Source organism: Perissodus microlepis, chromosome 20, assembly GCF_051167445.1.
Source record: "Perissodus microlepis isolate ML-2025 ecotype Zambia chromosome 20, ASM5116744v1, whole genome shotgun sequence".
NCBI classification, from domain to species: Eukaryota; Metazoa; Chordata; class Actinopteri; order Cichliformes; family Cichlidae; genus Perissodus; species Perissodus microlepis.
In genome coordinates this window covers 24,313,978-24,327,710 of record NC_140480.1, presented here as the reverse complement: position 1 = coordinate 24,327,710, position 13,733 = coordinate 24,313,978, and the positions used below count along the sequence as shown (strand labels likewise).

Here is a 13,733-nt window from a genome sequence, read left to right as displayed (position 1 = left end):
CTGAATAAATGAGAAATCCTTTGCTGTAGGTCTGTTGTCTGAGCTGTGTGAGATGGAAAAAAGAGTGACTGAGGTCATGTGGAAGGATAAACTCATGTGGTTGAGAACTCCTCCTGCTAAACACATTATGGTTTAAAGTCATCTACCAAAATCAGACAGCTAACATGTCCTCTTATTCTATACTGAGCTAGAGCTCAACTCTATTTCTGCAATTTGTGCTTGTAAGGCCAGGCCTGTTAGTCTAGTAAATGGGTTAACCGTTTGGCCAGTGGAAAGAAGCGAGGGTCAAGTGACGGTGGACCGCTTTCTCATTCCTGTTGGGAATTCTGTCACAGTGTTCCAGAGAGATGCGATTTAAGTGCTGAACGAGTCAGACGACCAGAGGCTTGGTATGAACCCCATAAGTCTGCCTCATTTAAAGGGGAATGGGGACTCGTTCACTGGGAATAGTTTAATAATTTAGTATGGCCTTAAACTAATCTATTTCAAGCACCCAGATGGTATTTATATTGAGCAAATGCTCAGATAATTGAATGGAATAATTTACTCACTACTGTTGCTCGGTGTCAGAGAATCCCCATGCTGAACCAACCCTGGAAAAGACATAAAGTGAAGCACTAAACCAAATCACCGGGAAAGTGTTTTCAGAAATAAATAGTCTGCTGTGAAATCAAAGAAATTGAAATACCATATTGAACAAAACAAAAATGTGGGTGCAGTCAGTCTATATCCATTGCTGCTGTTTTCCTCCATGCATTTGGATTGGATTTAAATGATTTATTAGCGTATATATGTTGCAGGAAGTCAAATGTGAACGCCTTTCTTTGTGTGGACTGGGTAGTTATTAATCCCACTTGTCTTATAGTAGCTTTTGCTGGGGGACACTATAGGTCATTTGCTCCTATAGATGGGATTAGGAGCTCTCCTGACCCTTTAGTAAACGCGTGTTTCCACAAGAAAGACAGAAGGTGGGAAAATGATACTCATAGGCGAAAAACAGAAAGGGAAAATGAGCGATTATAAGGATGAGACCGAAAAACAGAGAAATGGAGAAGTGGAAAAAGGGATAGAGGAAGAGAGGGATACAAAGAGACATAAGGGGAGCGGGCAACTGCTGATTTTTAACAGGCGTGTCCCTCCATCTCTGATCAAAGCACCCCATCAGCCTTAGGGGCATCTCCACTGAGTGCCTCCCATAGCTGCTAAAAATTCTCCCTGCCGAATAATTTTAACACCTCTCCACTAGTCCTCACATATTTGTCCATTCATAGGCCATAGCTCATGCCTTCACATGAAAGCCCCTGTAGTTGTTTTCAAAGTTTTCACACATGCAGCGATATATGATTGAGCTTTTATTAATAAAATCGAATGGAGCGTGATTTACAGTTGATGGACTCGTCTGTGCTCTCAGTCCAGCTCTTAAGTTGGAAATGTGACTGACAGCTAGTAACATAACACAGTACCATTGTTATCATATTTCTCGTCTCATCCTTTTAGTCTAAACTTATTATTAAGTTACTTACTATTTCTTACTATTTCTTTTCCATATGCATATGGAAAAGAAATAGTAAAAACTTGCATAAGATGTGGCCTACTTCATATAGTGAATCATATAAGGCTTATATGATTTACTCATGAAAGTGGCCACTTTCTCATTACTTTCATACATTGTTTTAGTAAGTATCCAAAACATACAAGTTTCATTTATATGATTTTTCAAGGGATCTTATATCTGTTTTCACTCTTGTATGCTTTTCATACAAGTTTCACACAAGACTGATACAAACTTTATAAGATTTATATATATCTTTTCCATATGGGAAGCAAATAGTGATGGATTGGGAATTTCAAACGCTATAGATACTTGTGTATCTTAAATAATTAAAGGTAAATACTCTAAATTATCTTAAATTTACAGTTTCAAATATATAGCCTTGCCTATTTTGAGCTGACTCTTGACTCTCTTAAACATACACAATAGGACTTTTTATGACTCATTTTGGCAGATGGGCAAATTTGAATGGCACAATTTCACATTCTCCTGACAATTTTTTATTCTTTTTCCATGCATTTCACAGGCTGTGACACCCACCGCTCCACATTGTTCGCCTGACCACTTTGCAGCTGGCTTTCTGATCTCTGAATATCATAAGGTTCCATGCCACTGCTATGCCACTAGGGATATCAATCTGTATTTTCTTTCCACTGTGTCTCCATCAAAGATGGGAAATCAAACAATAGTATTCTGTCTTGCTCCAAGCCCAGAATTTCCTTGATCCCTGCCCGGGTCATTGTTCCAGAGCTGTCAGTGGGTCTTTGAATCTGTCATCAACCTTTGAGGGCCTTGCCTCCTGCGTCAGCTACTGGCAATACCACAGGATACTGGGGCTGACACAGGGAAACCCCAGAGGCTGCATAATCCAGAAGGAATGATGGGATCATATCCTCATACCCCACAAAAATAAAATCCTCCCCAAAAAAATGTGTCAGCCATATTTTCTTACAAACTAGTACAGCGGGTGACAAGAGAATCTCTACGTCTTAAGAGACTATTCAGACTTACTGATGGCGCATAAAGAGAGAAAATTTTAACAGTTTTTATAAAGATTGTTACGACGCTCAGTGGGTTTACTTTTTACCCTTTGCACTTTAACTCACTCTCTTTTCTCAGTATAATTTGCATTAATGGGCTCGGAGTGAAGTGGAGACAAGAATACAAACGCGAAACCCAAACTGCAACCAAATCAGTTCACTGAGTGCCCGAGTCTCACTCTCTCTCACACACACACACACACACACACACACACACACACACACACACACACACACACACACACACAAAGAGATCCCTTCTGATTTTAGTGTAAGGGACATGTCTGGCATCCCAATGGCTAATGAAAGCATCATTATCAGGAGAGCACGATGACTGCCCCCCTAAGAATATGTGCACAGACAAGTAAGAGCAATGCCACCTGTCTCCCCTACTTTCTTTCATTGCTATTAGAACCAGCTGTTTGCTACTCCCCAGGCTTCAGTTTATTTGACTATTTTGAATACAGTAATAAAAGATGACATAATGAAGCACCCGATACGCAGCTTAGTGGCAATTCCCAATCTGAGTTTAACAGTATGATGCTGGTGTTTTTGAACAAATTCAAAATAGGCTCATATGATTGCATTTTCCATAGCTACTGTCTGCTGACAAATTATGATAAGCACACGCCCTGTATTTATGCTTGACCCTTCTTTATTTAAAACTCAGTTTCTCAAGATACATTTTCTGAAACATCCGTTCATGTTTTAATGATCAACAGAAATTAAATTCTGTTTTAATCTAATAGTTTTTGCTGGTATTTATATGCTTTACAGATGATTCTTTAATGAATCTCATGCAGTTCTTTTGCCATCAAACTCGTAATAAATTCAACTTTAGATTTCCTGTCATCACTGTCAAATTGGATTCCTGCTGTCCAGAGCTGGAAAGGAAAACTGTGACACAATAGGTTTAAAAAAACTAAAACAAATTTCAGTTGCTTCTAAAATATCAAAAATGGAAAACCGAAGAATAATAACCCTGTTTGGATAATGGTCCATTAGCAGCATTATTTGTTTGTGCGTTTGAAACTCTGCTAAAGACATGCTGAAAAATGTCTGCTCCTAAACATCTACGGCAGAGAGTTCTAAATCATAATTTAAAAAAAATCCTTTGTGGGGGTTTTTATGTTTATAAATGCTAGGGAAAAGGCTTGCAGTAGTGTACATACTGTTTACAATATATACTCACTAATCCATAAGAAATAAACCTTTGTGTTTCCCACATCCAGGAAAATGTGCCACATTTGTGTTATTGAATGCAGCTTTAAAAGAGCTTTGACTCAGCTTTAACTTGACAGCAAAATAAAACATTTTCATGGCTTTTTAGGGGTAGGGGGATGACTTTTTGGAAGACCCTTAATTTTAGAAAACTTTTCTACTCTGTTAAAAAACCAAAAGACACAGTCCCTGTTTCGAATTAGCATACAGATTGGTACTGGGGCATACTGAACAGAGCTTTAAAACAGCACAGGTGTAATAAATAATAATGTCAGTAACACTGGCTGGGTAAGGTCTTAGAAGTCTGCCTTCATGCTTGTTAAGCCCTAAATGTTACAGTTTCATTGTTAATTTTATTAATTAGTTCCTCCTCCGTTTTAGCAGCCACATCAAATCAAAACACATCATGGAACTTTGCTGCGGACTCCCTACAGGTTATTTTCCTTTCATGCAGATAAAAACAAAGGAAGCTGTGTCAAAGCGAGGACTAACCCTCTCTCAGAAGTGCAGAAAAACAGCAAATGCCAACAGACAACCAACTAATGAGCGAGTGACCTAATGCGACTATTATTTCGGCCAATATCCAATGCCAGTTTCTATGCCTTTAATTTGCTAGCTTAGATAACCACTAACCTTAACTTGTTTGCCCAGCTAATGTTATCGCAGTTTTGTCTGAGAATGAACTAGTTGTTGCTTCTTGGTATATTCGTATAATGTGTGGAGTAATACAATGCTCTATCTGTGCCAAGAGCTTTAAGCATAGACCCTATTAAGGAACTGAGTCTATGTGGACGCACATGATGGACACAGATATAAACGATGTAGAAGTTAAACAACATTTACTGCAACTTGTGGACAGGAGCTTTAATGTTGCTAAGCGTTGGCTGGCAGATGACTGGGCCTGGTTGTAGATGGGCCGAGTAAAGAATGTGGCAGGCAGCGGGGCAAGCTGATGGCGTAAAGCTTAAAGCAGTACAGACAATCAGGGCTGCTGGTGACAGAGTGAGTGTGGAGCTAAGCGAGGCAGACAGGTAGCTGGTGAAGAGGTTGTGGGCCTGAAGCACAGGGAGACGAGGAGTTATTTCTAATGGGCAAATTACACTACGAATGAACTTAACTGAATAAGAAGTGAGCATAGGCTTAGTAGAAGGTAGGAAAACTGAACAATCTGGCAGAAAATAAAAAGCTAAGGCACAGCACCTCAGTTAGCAGATACTTCTCAGAAGCTGAACCGACTGAAGTAGAACGATTGGAGTGTCATGCCCAGACAGAGGCACACATTAACTAACAAAATCAATATTTGTCACACACTTTCAAGTTTATTGACATGATATCAAATTCACTTTAATAGCTATACATTGACCTGTCTGACTTTTTTCTTTTTATATAAATTGGACCATTGAGATAAAGCTGAAAAATGCAGTATGTCATCTCCAATACTATTTTAACAGTGTGTTTAAGTAGTGAAGTTCAACTTTTTTACTCCAGGCCATCCACGCCTACATTCATTGTTATTTCTTTTAAAAAATCCCACAAAAAAAATAAGGAAATACATCAGATATTTCAAAGCAAGTAAAGAAAGTTAATATTCATGTGTGTAAAGTCTGCAATAAAAGATCATGCTGTTGATATATTTTTTTTTAAATACTATTGGTGTAAACAAAATCCATGTGCAATTCCTTTAGGCGTTACTTACTAGAAAATTTAGACTGGAAAACCACGGTTAAAGATTCCGACACATGGATATCATCATCAGCAAAAGATCATTGGTGGCTGGTCTTTTTGGGAAGGGGGAATACATCACCTACATGGGTGCTTTAATGAAATCCTTTTTCATAACATTCTTGTTCTTGCCTACTGGAAGAAAAAAGAAGAGGGAGAAAAAGTAAATATACCATTTGCACCCAAAGAATAATTTTGTTTGGTTTAAATGCCTTTCTTTTGAACAGTCTTCACAAAACTTGAAATAAACAAAGAACACAAAGAAAATAAAGGGGAAAAAGAATCACTCTCCACCACACTTCTTTTTAGAGGACGAGAAGTTGTTTTGCATGGAATGTATGAAAATCTTATAACATAATAACATAACTTATTTATATTACAGTGCAAAAGTATTGAGTAACCCGCTAATTCCTTTATATTTTTCAAGGAAAATGGGAAATGGGAGCAATGACTTATTGAAACATACCAAAATACATAAAAATAAAGTATATAAGGTGAGTTGGAATTTGTACAGGTCTGATGATCATGAATGTTTGGTATGATCACTTTTATTGTCCAACACACCCTTAACTCTCTTAGGCACGCTTTTTGCATTTCCTTTCAGTAGTCTTCAGAAATAGTTCTCTCTTCTTTGGATGCTGGATGCCTTTTGTTCTGGTCTCAGTCAAGATGATCCCACACTGCTTCAGTAATGTTTATGTCCAGGCTCTGCACAGACCAATCAATGACTTATAGTGTATTTCTATCCAGGTATACTTTTACTCCAGTGGTAGTGTATTTGGGATCATTGTTGCAAAAATGAAGCTGTCACCAATGGTATTGTGTGTTGATCAAAATGTAACAGTAGTTTGTTATATTGATAATTCCATCGATTTTGGTAAGATTGTGATGGCATCAGCCACACAGGGGTAAATCAGTCCATTTTTTCACTTTATTAGTTTGCTTTGCAGTTTTCTTCATTAATATAATTCATTAATAATTTGGTTAAACCTAACACTGATATTATGAGGCGCTCACATAGTAGCATTGTGTGTTTTTTCTAAAATGTTTTGTTATATTAATTATGTTTCTCTTTCTTTACCCAGTTACCTGGGTTTGGGCGGTGGCTGTTTCCTGTCTGGGCAAAAGGCGTGGCTGAGGACTCTGGGAACAAAATGCCTGCTCAGCAGGACCAACCATGGGCTTACCAGGAGCAGGGGTGTTTTAGGTTTAGTTAGGTTATTCTGTGCTTAGTTAATATTAGTGTGTGTTTTTGTTTTCCCCTCTATTGTGTGTAAATGGTTTGGCCAAATCATTATAAAACCTACCCTCATGTGTCTTTGTAATTAGGTCAGTTTGTGAGTTAAGTTGTGTCTCACTTTGTTTTGTTTAAGTTTCTGGAAATTCCTTTTTGTAGAGTTATATTTAGTTGACCTCTTTTATGGGCCTGCTAAGTATGTTTTTGAATTTTGTTAATTTTGGACTTTTTGAGGGTTAAAATGAAGAAAACCCTATTTGAAGATACTTTTTTTGCCTGTGTCCTCTTTGCTTTGGCTGCTTGGTCCCTCATAAAGATCCCCAACACCACTGGCTGCAATGCAGCCCCAAACAATGACTTAACCTCCACCATGTTTTACAGATAACTGTGGACCCTCACTGTTAAAACTTTCGCTTAATTCTGACATAAATAAATAACTGATCAAAACTTTAGATCAAATATAGGACATAAGATACTTTATTGTCATTATACCATTGTTAATAGCATCACAATGAAATTAGGTCAAAGCTCACTAAAAAAAGCCAAAAACCATTAGATAATATTCATATAGAATTCTTAAATAATGTAATAAAAAACATATCAAATACACAAAACCAGAAAAGAAGACAGCCTCCATATTAAAATGTCTGACAGACAAACTTTGATTCTCTAAAATGCAAAGTTCTTTTGGGCAACCCTGAGTCCTGGAATTCATATTGATATTAGTTTGATATATGCTATCCACATAAACACTCTAGTAGACCAAGAACACCAAGGAATGACAACAACACTCACTGATCCCCAACAGCACTCTGCACTCTGCCACACAATGAAAAATGCTCAGGAAAAGCTCTGAGAACATGCAGGTACTGGCCATGTCTTCAGCCTCCTCAGATCCAAATCCAACCAAGTGTGATAACAACCAAGTGTGGTAACAAACCTAATGCACACAGCTCAAAATCCAGGTCCCAGGGGATCCACTTCAAATATCCAGTTGCGACACACCAGGAAAAAAAAAGTGATACTGTTTTGGCAGCAAACCATATTAAGCAGGTATAATAATATACCAACAAAACTGCACAGTTTTCTCACATTGTTTCCTAGAAACTAGCTTAAAAATAACAACAACCATCATCATTATCAGCTTAATAATCATAAAACAATTAAGATATCTTTAAAGTATATTTTAAATATCTTTACAGCAAGTTTGATTGTTTCACCGGTGTCCTCTGACTAAAATGTTAAGGTCTCCCAGACTAACAGTGCAGTGTCCTGATTAATTGTTTTCATAGTGAGCAGTTCTGCAGCACACCATTAAAATCTAATGCCAACATTCAGCAACGATTCAAAAAGTAGTGTGTCCTCTAAAAGTAGAAAGTAAGTAAGTGGAGGTCACTGTGTTGGGTGGGCATGTAGCGTGACTTTCACGGGAGAGAAAACTCAGATCAACAAGTGCTGTGTTTCCACAGGCACTGTTTAGCCTGTAATTGTGACCTCCTGGGCCGAGCTGCGAATACATCCTGCAACACCCTACCTGACATGTGACATGTTGCCATGCTGGTGACTAGAGAGAAAGTGCAGTTTCAAAATCTACTCTGTGTTTTACTCCCATGTCTTTTAATAGTTTATAACTGAATGTCTGTAGTTCAAAGTTGAGCTCTTAGCAATTTGAAGTATTGAGTTTATTTATCAATTGTTTTAAAGCTATATCAGAACTTTTTGCAAATGCAAACTGAACAGTTCCTGCTGTTTGCCCTCAGCATCGGTGAACCAGCAGTAGGCTTGCCAGTGGTGGTATTCTTTAATAAAAAGTGGTGCACACAATAAGATATGGCTATATTGCATTTTGCTTTAGCTGATTCATTTTAAATATTGCAAAGAGGTCTTCTACCTGCTGTCCTGCACCATACTAGCATGACTCATTTCTTTCAAAACTGTCTGAATGGATGCTGAATATTGTTAGAACTGTGTATAAATCACAGCTTATCCATATCTTAACACTGCATTAATCATAGTTTACATTGCATTACTACAAAACCTCAGAGTTCTGTGTTGTTCTAATGCACATATACTAAATCCCTCTCTTGGACACAAAAACAACACAGAGACATAAAGAGAAAGTGAGACCTGCCAGTCACAGCATACCAGACAGATAGAAACCTTCAGCATATTACAAGAGCCATGAGGAATATAAAGGACTGTGGGTATGAATGTTCATCTTTGTGACAAAGGGACTGGGATGAGAGAGGTGGTAAAATGCCTACATTTTGCACAGAGGAAATTTGTTGAATACACTCTTGTACAGTTTTCCACAAGGTTAGAACCTATTGGTCCACTAAGCAGATATGGAGACCAGTCTGCCAATTACAGACACCAGAATATAAAGGTCATTAGCAGCTCAAAAGGCCAGAAAGGCAGTCCATCCTCTGTAATGTGATGTTTTTTTTTGTTCAGAAAGGTTTTCTGTAGCCACAAGAAACTGGTTGGGTACATGTCCTGCTTATACTAATAGGCTGCAGGCAATAAGTTGACCCAGATTAATGGGGATGCAAGGTCCAGTTCTTGGACATAGGCTTGTCTGCCCTTTTTAGCTAGGAGACCTTTTTGGGGAGCAGGTGGGGGGCAGCACAGTTGAAGAAAAAAGAAGCTAAGTTCAGCTTTTGTGAGACATTTTGATTCACACTGAAAACCTTTTGAATTAACATTTGATTAACATTAACCTCGACTTTTCTTTTGGTGAATTTTCTCTTTTATAGTCTCAGAAAAAGTACTAGATTGGCTGAAAACAAAGGCTACATTTCTGGTGAGTTTGCCAAATGCCAGCCAGTATTGAAATTGTGTGAGCCTCAGAGTCTCATCCCGTAACTCCACATGTCAACAAAATGAAAAGTTCTGTTTAACATCTTTGAACTTCTGTACTCACATAAAGGACTTAAACCCCTCCAGGCCTCACTGTGGCAGATGAAGTCTTTGCTTCAGATTATCACAAAGAAAAAAAAATTCAATGTACATCTGTTAAGACATACCACAAACCTCGATACTATTCAAAGTAATCAGCAAAATGCATGACTAATGGTGTATTAATATAAATAGAAAGTATTTTGCTATTAAAACACCATCTGTTGAGTCATGTTAAAAAATTGTTCTTCATTTCTTTTTTTCTTAACACACTTTTCTTAATACTTGTCCCGGTCACCTGGAGCTTTAAGTCGCCTATATGTCGCACATGCTACCTTGTTTTAACCAACCCTGACCTACTCCATTTACTCAAACTACGAACATTTGTGCAACTGGTTAACTGGAGAAATCTATTAATGAACATATGTTAAAGCTACATGCTTGTAAAGCAATGCTGGAAGTTTGATGGCTGGTGTTTGACGAGTTTGCCATATGTTTGGGCATACTGTTTCATCCGACCATAAAACTGCGACGCCTTCGCAATAGGACATGGATTTGAAATGTCGGGGTCCTCGGAAAGACGTTAGCAGTGCGGCTGTTTGATCCAAAGCGCCAACGAGTGTTTCTTTAAGTGCGTGTGTGGAGTTTTTCTGCACCGAGTGATAGGAGGGGTTGGAGAGTGACGCTGGCTGCGCCTTGGTGCTGAGCGGAGCGCTCACCTGCAGATGAGAGAGCCGGGGAAACTCGGGGCAGCACACTCACTAAGCGCGCAGAGGGACGTAACTAACAGTCTGACCGAGAAAGGGGGAATAATTTTTGGAAAAGAAAAATACGAACCGACCCTCTTTCTGGTTCTTTTGTCCGGGCAGCATTGAGTCGCTTCCTCGCCACGATGAGAACTGACTTCGCTCTGGTCCTGACAGCAGCCCTTCTTCTTGACACATTCTGGGTGAGATTTCTCATTTTGTACTAAAGCTTCTGATACAGCACATAAGCTCGAATAAAGTCATGCAGCCAGAAGGAAGCCGTGGTGTGTGTTGGTACAGCAACGCGGGGCTCGCCGTTATCCCCCTACAAGTAGGCACGCTAATTGGTTCCCTAATGAATTTCAATGTATAAAAAGAAAAAAAGTAAGTCTCGAGGTCCGCTCCGTATAAGCCTTGTCAGTATTTCTCTAAATCGCCGGCAGGTCATCATCATTTGTCATACACCACTTAAATCACGGCACAAGTTATTCACCCAAGGTGATACCTTCATTCTTTTCTCAAACTGACTTGGTCATGTCGCTTATTTAAGCTACAGCCCACCATCGCCTTAAGTTTCACTTGTCAAAAAAGCGATGCCTTTGCAAAAGTTAACTTTAAAGTTATGTAGTGTTTTTCAGCCTTTTTCGTCATTTCATGAATCCAGAATTAAGTCGGCGCCAGTGGACTATTAACGGAGCTCCGAGTAGCTCCTAAATCTTTCTCTCTCCGCCGCCTCAGACGGAGGCAATTGCTCTCCTGCTATATGGATGTCGGAAAAAGACTGAAAAAATGTTGTGCTCCTGCGGTATGTCCCCGCAGTGTGTTGAACCTCCATTCCTGTCCAGCCAATCTTGCTAGTGTGTGTGTGCGGGCGCGTGCATTTGCTTGTGTGCCATGGCTGTAGTGGGTCAGATCGTTTAATTTAAATAACAGTGAGCGCTAAATGCTGGGTGCAAAGTTGACTGCAGACCGTTTGATTAGTGCGCACAGGCGTGCTGCTCCCCCCTCATAGCCCTGGACCTCTCCGTTAGTACAAGACCCACAATAAGCAGGGAGACAATTATTCTGCATTCATGCAGGTTTCCTCTGTGCGCGTGCTGCCTGTGTGTGCGCGCGCGCGTGTGTCACTTAAGCCTGAGTACAATACTTTTAACTACATCTGTCCTCATTTTGTCTGGGGTGGTTTCTTCATGGAGCGACTAACACAGCACATTTTATCACTGACATTGGACTGTGTGACTATTTAATCAGCATTACACCTAGCCACGAGCAGAAAGAGTTGATAAACTTGTTGAATTTATTTCTGCTAACTGTTCTTCTTTATGCTGCTTTTCTCTAAAGCTTGGAGCCAAAAATGAGGAAAGAAATCAATGGAATCTATGTTTATCGATGTTTTTCAATGTATTTTTTTTTCTTCCAGAGGAATAATGGGGTACACGCTTCCAAAGGTCCCTGCCAACCTGGCTTCTCACAAAGCTTCTACTCTGTGCTGATTTCAAGGGATGTACTGCAAGGTCAGGGCATACTTAAAGGTAAGCCCTTTAATTAGCAAGTCAGTTATTTTGCATTCTGTCAAGGCTAGAGAGAGGGTGAGCAAAAGACCTCACTGTTTGCACTGAACGAAGTAAAAGGAGGTGTGTATGGTGATGTGTTTTCTTTCAGTGCTTGGCCACATTGCTTTTAAGATTACCGAAGCACCACTTGTGCATTTGGAAAATTGTTGTAAAAGTGGAAATGTAAAAATAATCATTTTAGTCACATGGGTATGTACATGTGAAGCTCGGTGTGATGTCAGAAATTGCAAACTGGAGCAATTTTGTGCTCGTAATTACCCTGGTCTGTTGTTGCAGTGTGATGTTGTAAAAATATAACTCATGTAGTAGCACACATCCATGCATTTGTTTATATTTTATGCAATGATGCTGTAAATGTTTGCCTGTTACTTTTGGGTTATACCCGCTTGCATTTATTTTTGTGTTTTTGACCTTGTTCAGTGTCTTAAGAGTATTATCATCATCTTTATCTTCATTACAGTAATTTTTAGCACTATCATCTTCACACTCCGTCTTTCCCAAATGTATTTGTATTGTTCCAATTACACAATGAGCCAACCAAGTTTGAGGGCCCTATAGTGCAGGAAATGGAATCGACATCCTGTGTCTAATCTGGCACTGCTCCTGCCAATGTGGGCTAATTGCAATTCTCTATTGATTCCAATGGTTTTTTTTCTCATAGCTCAGCTAAGCTGTATTGTTTTGCTGTGGGCGCACAATAGCTCTTTTGTGGGTCGACTGTGTCTTCGGCAGCTGCGCGGTATATATTTCTCACTCTCCTTAGCTGTGAGAGACCTGCCGGGGATACAGCTGTCTAGACTCTCTTTCCTGAGTGTGCGCGTGCACAGACGCACACACACATACACCAGTGAAATTTTGATTTAAGGATATATAAAATGATACAGTACATTATTTTTTTGCTTGTTTTATATTATCTGTCTATATGTGTTCATTGCTGGAGTGATATAAGAGTGAAAGAAGATATCAGCTTGATTTTAGTGTTTAGTTAACTTCAGCATATTATATCTTGGCTGGGAGTGGGATTGGATGGGGGACATTGTCACTGGCAGTGAACTTGCTCTCAGTGTGGTAGTGATGTCTTCAGCCCAGCAGGGGGTGTCAACACAATCACAAACAATCACGGAATGAGCCATCACTGCTGCACAGAAGCCATTTATTTCACAGAGCATTATTTATCTAGTTTGGTCTCAGGTAGATGAAATTGTCTCTCTTTCTCACTCTACACATAAACTAATCTTTAGTGGTCTAACATGGTTGCTTTCAGTGTTAGGAATTCATTTTACCACTAACAACAGAGGCCTAAGCATCATTTTCATGGCACTTTCACTCCTAATGTAAACCATGCTAAAGTCAGGTTCACGCGATCACAGCAAACCCATTATGATATCTGCTCATAAATCAGATTTATAGTTTATTTGCGAGGTTACTTTCAAGTCACACGGAAAGCACATTCTTAAGGTTTCGCATTCAATATTTTTCATCGGCGTTGCTTGAAATGTTCACAGCTGCAGTGTCATCTTCATGTGTGTTTGAGAATACAGCTGCAGTGGTCAAGCAGACACACACACATTTAGACAAGCACACACTCACTCCATGTGATTTGCAGGACTCAGGCAGCTGATTTATAGCTGGTAAGGGTGTCACTGGAGGAAGGCAAGGGAGCAGCTCTGGAAAGACTTTAATAATAACATTATTTAACCCAAAACCGTCAGATAGGGGCAGAAGTAATGACACCCACTCAGG

General features: G+C 39.3%; 1 protein-coding gene across 1 annotated transcript in view; it reads left to right on the top strand.

Moving 5' to 3' along the window:
- Positions 1-10,236: 10,236 nt before the first annotated feature.
- The window catches only part of LOC146364595 (cadherin-4-like), a 251,476-nt gene continuing 247,979 nt past the window's right edge, over positions 10,237-13,733 (top strand). The window contains exons 1-2 of the mRNA XM_084915958.1: positions 10,237-10,619; positions 11,837-11,948. Of these exons, the coding sequence (XP_084772084.1) occupies positions 10,563-10,619; positions 11,837-11,948 (169 nt within the window). The 5' untranslated portion in view covers positions 10,237-10,562. The remainder of the gene's footprint in view (positions 10,620-11,836; positions 11,949-13,733) is intronic.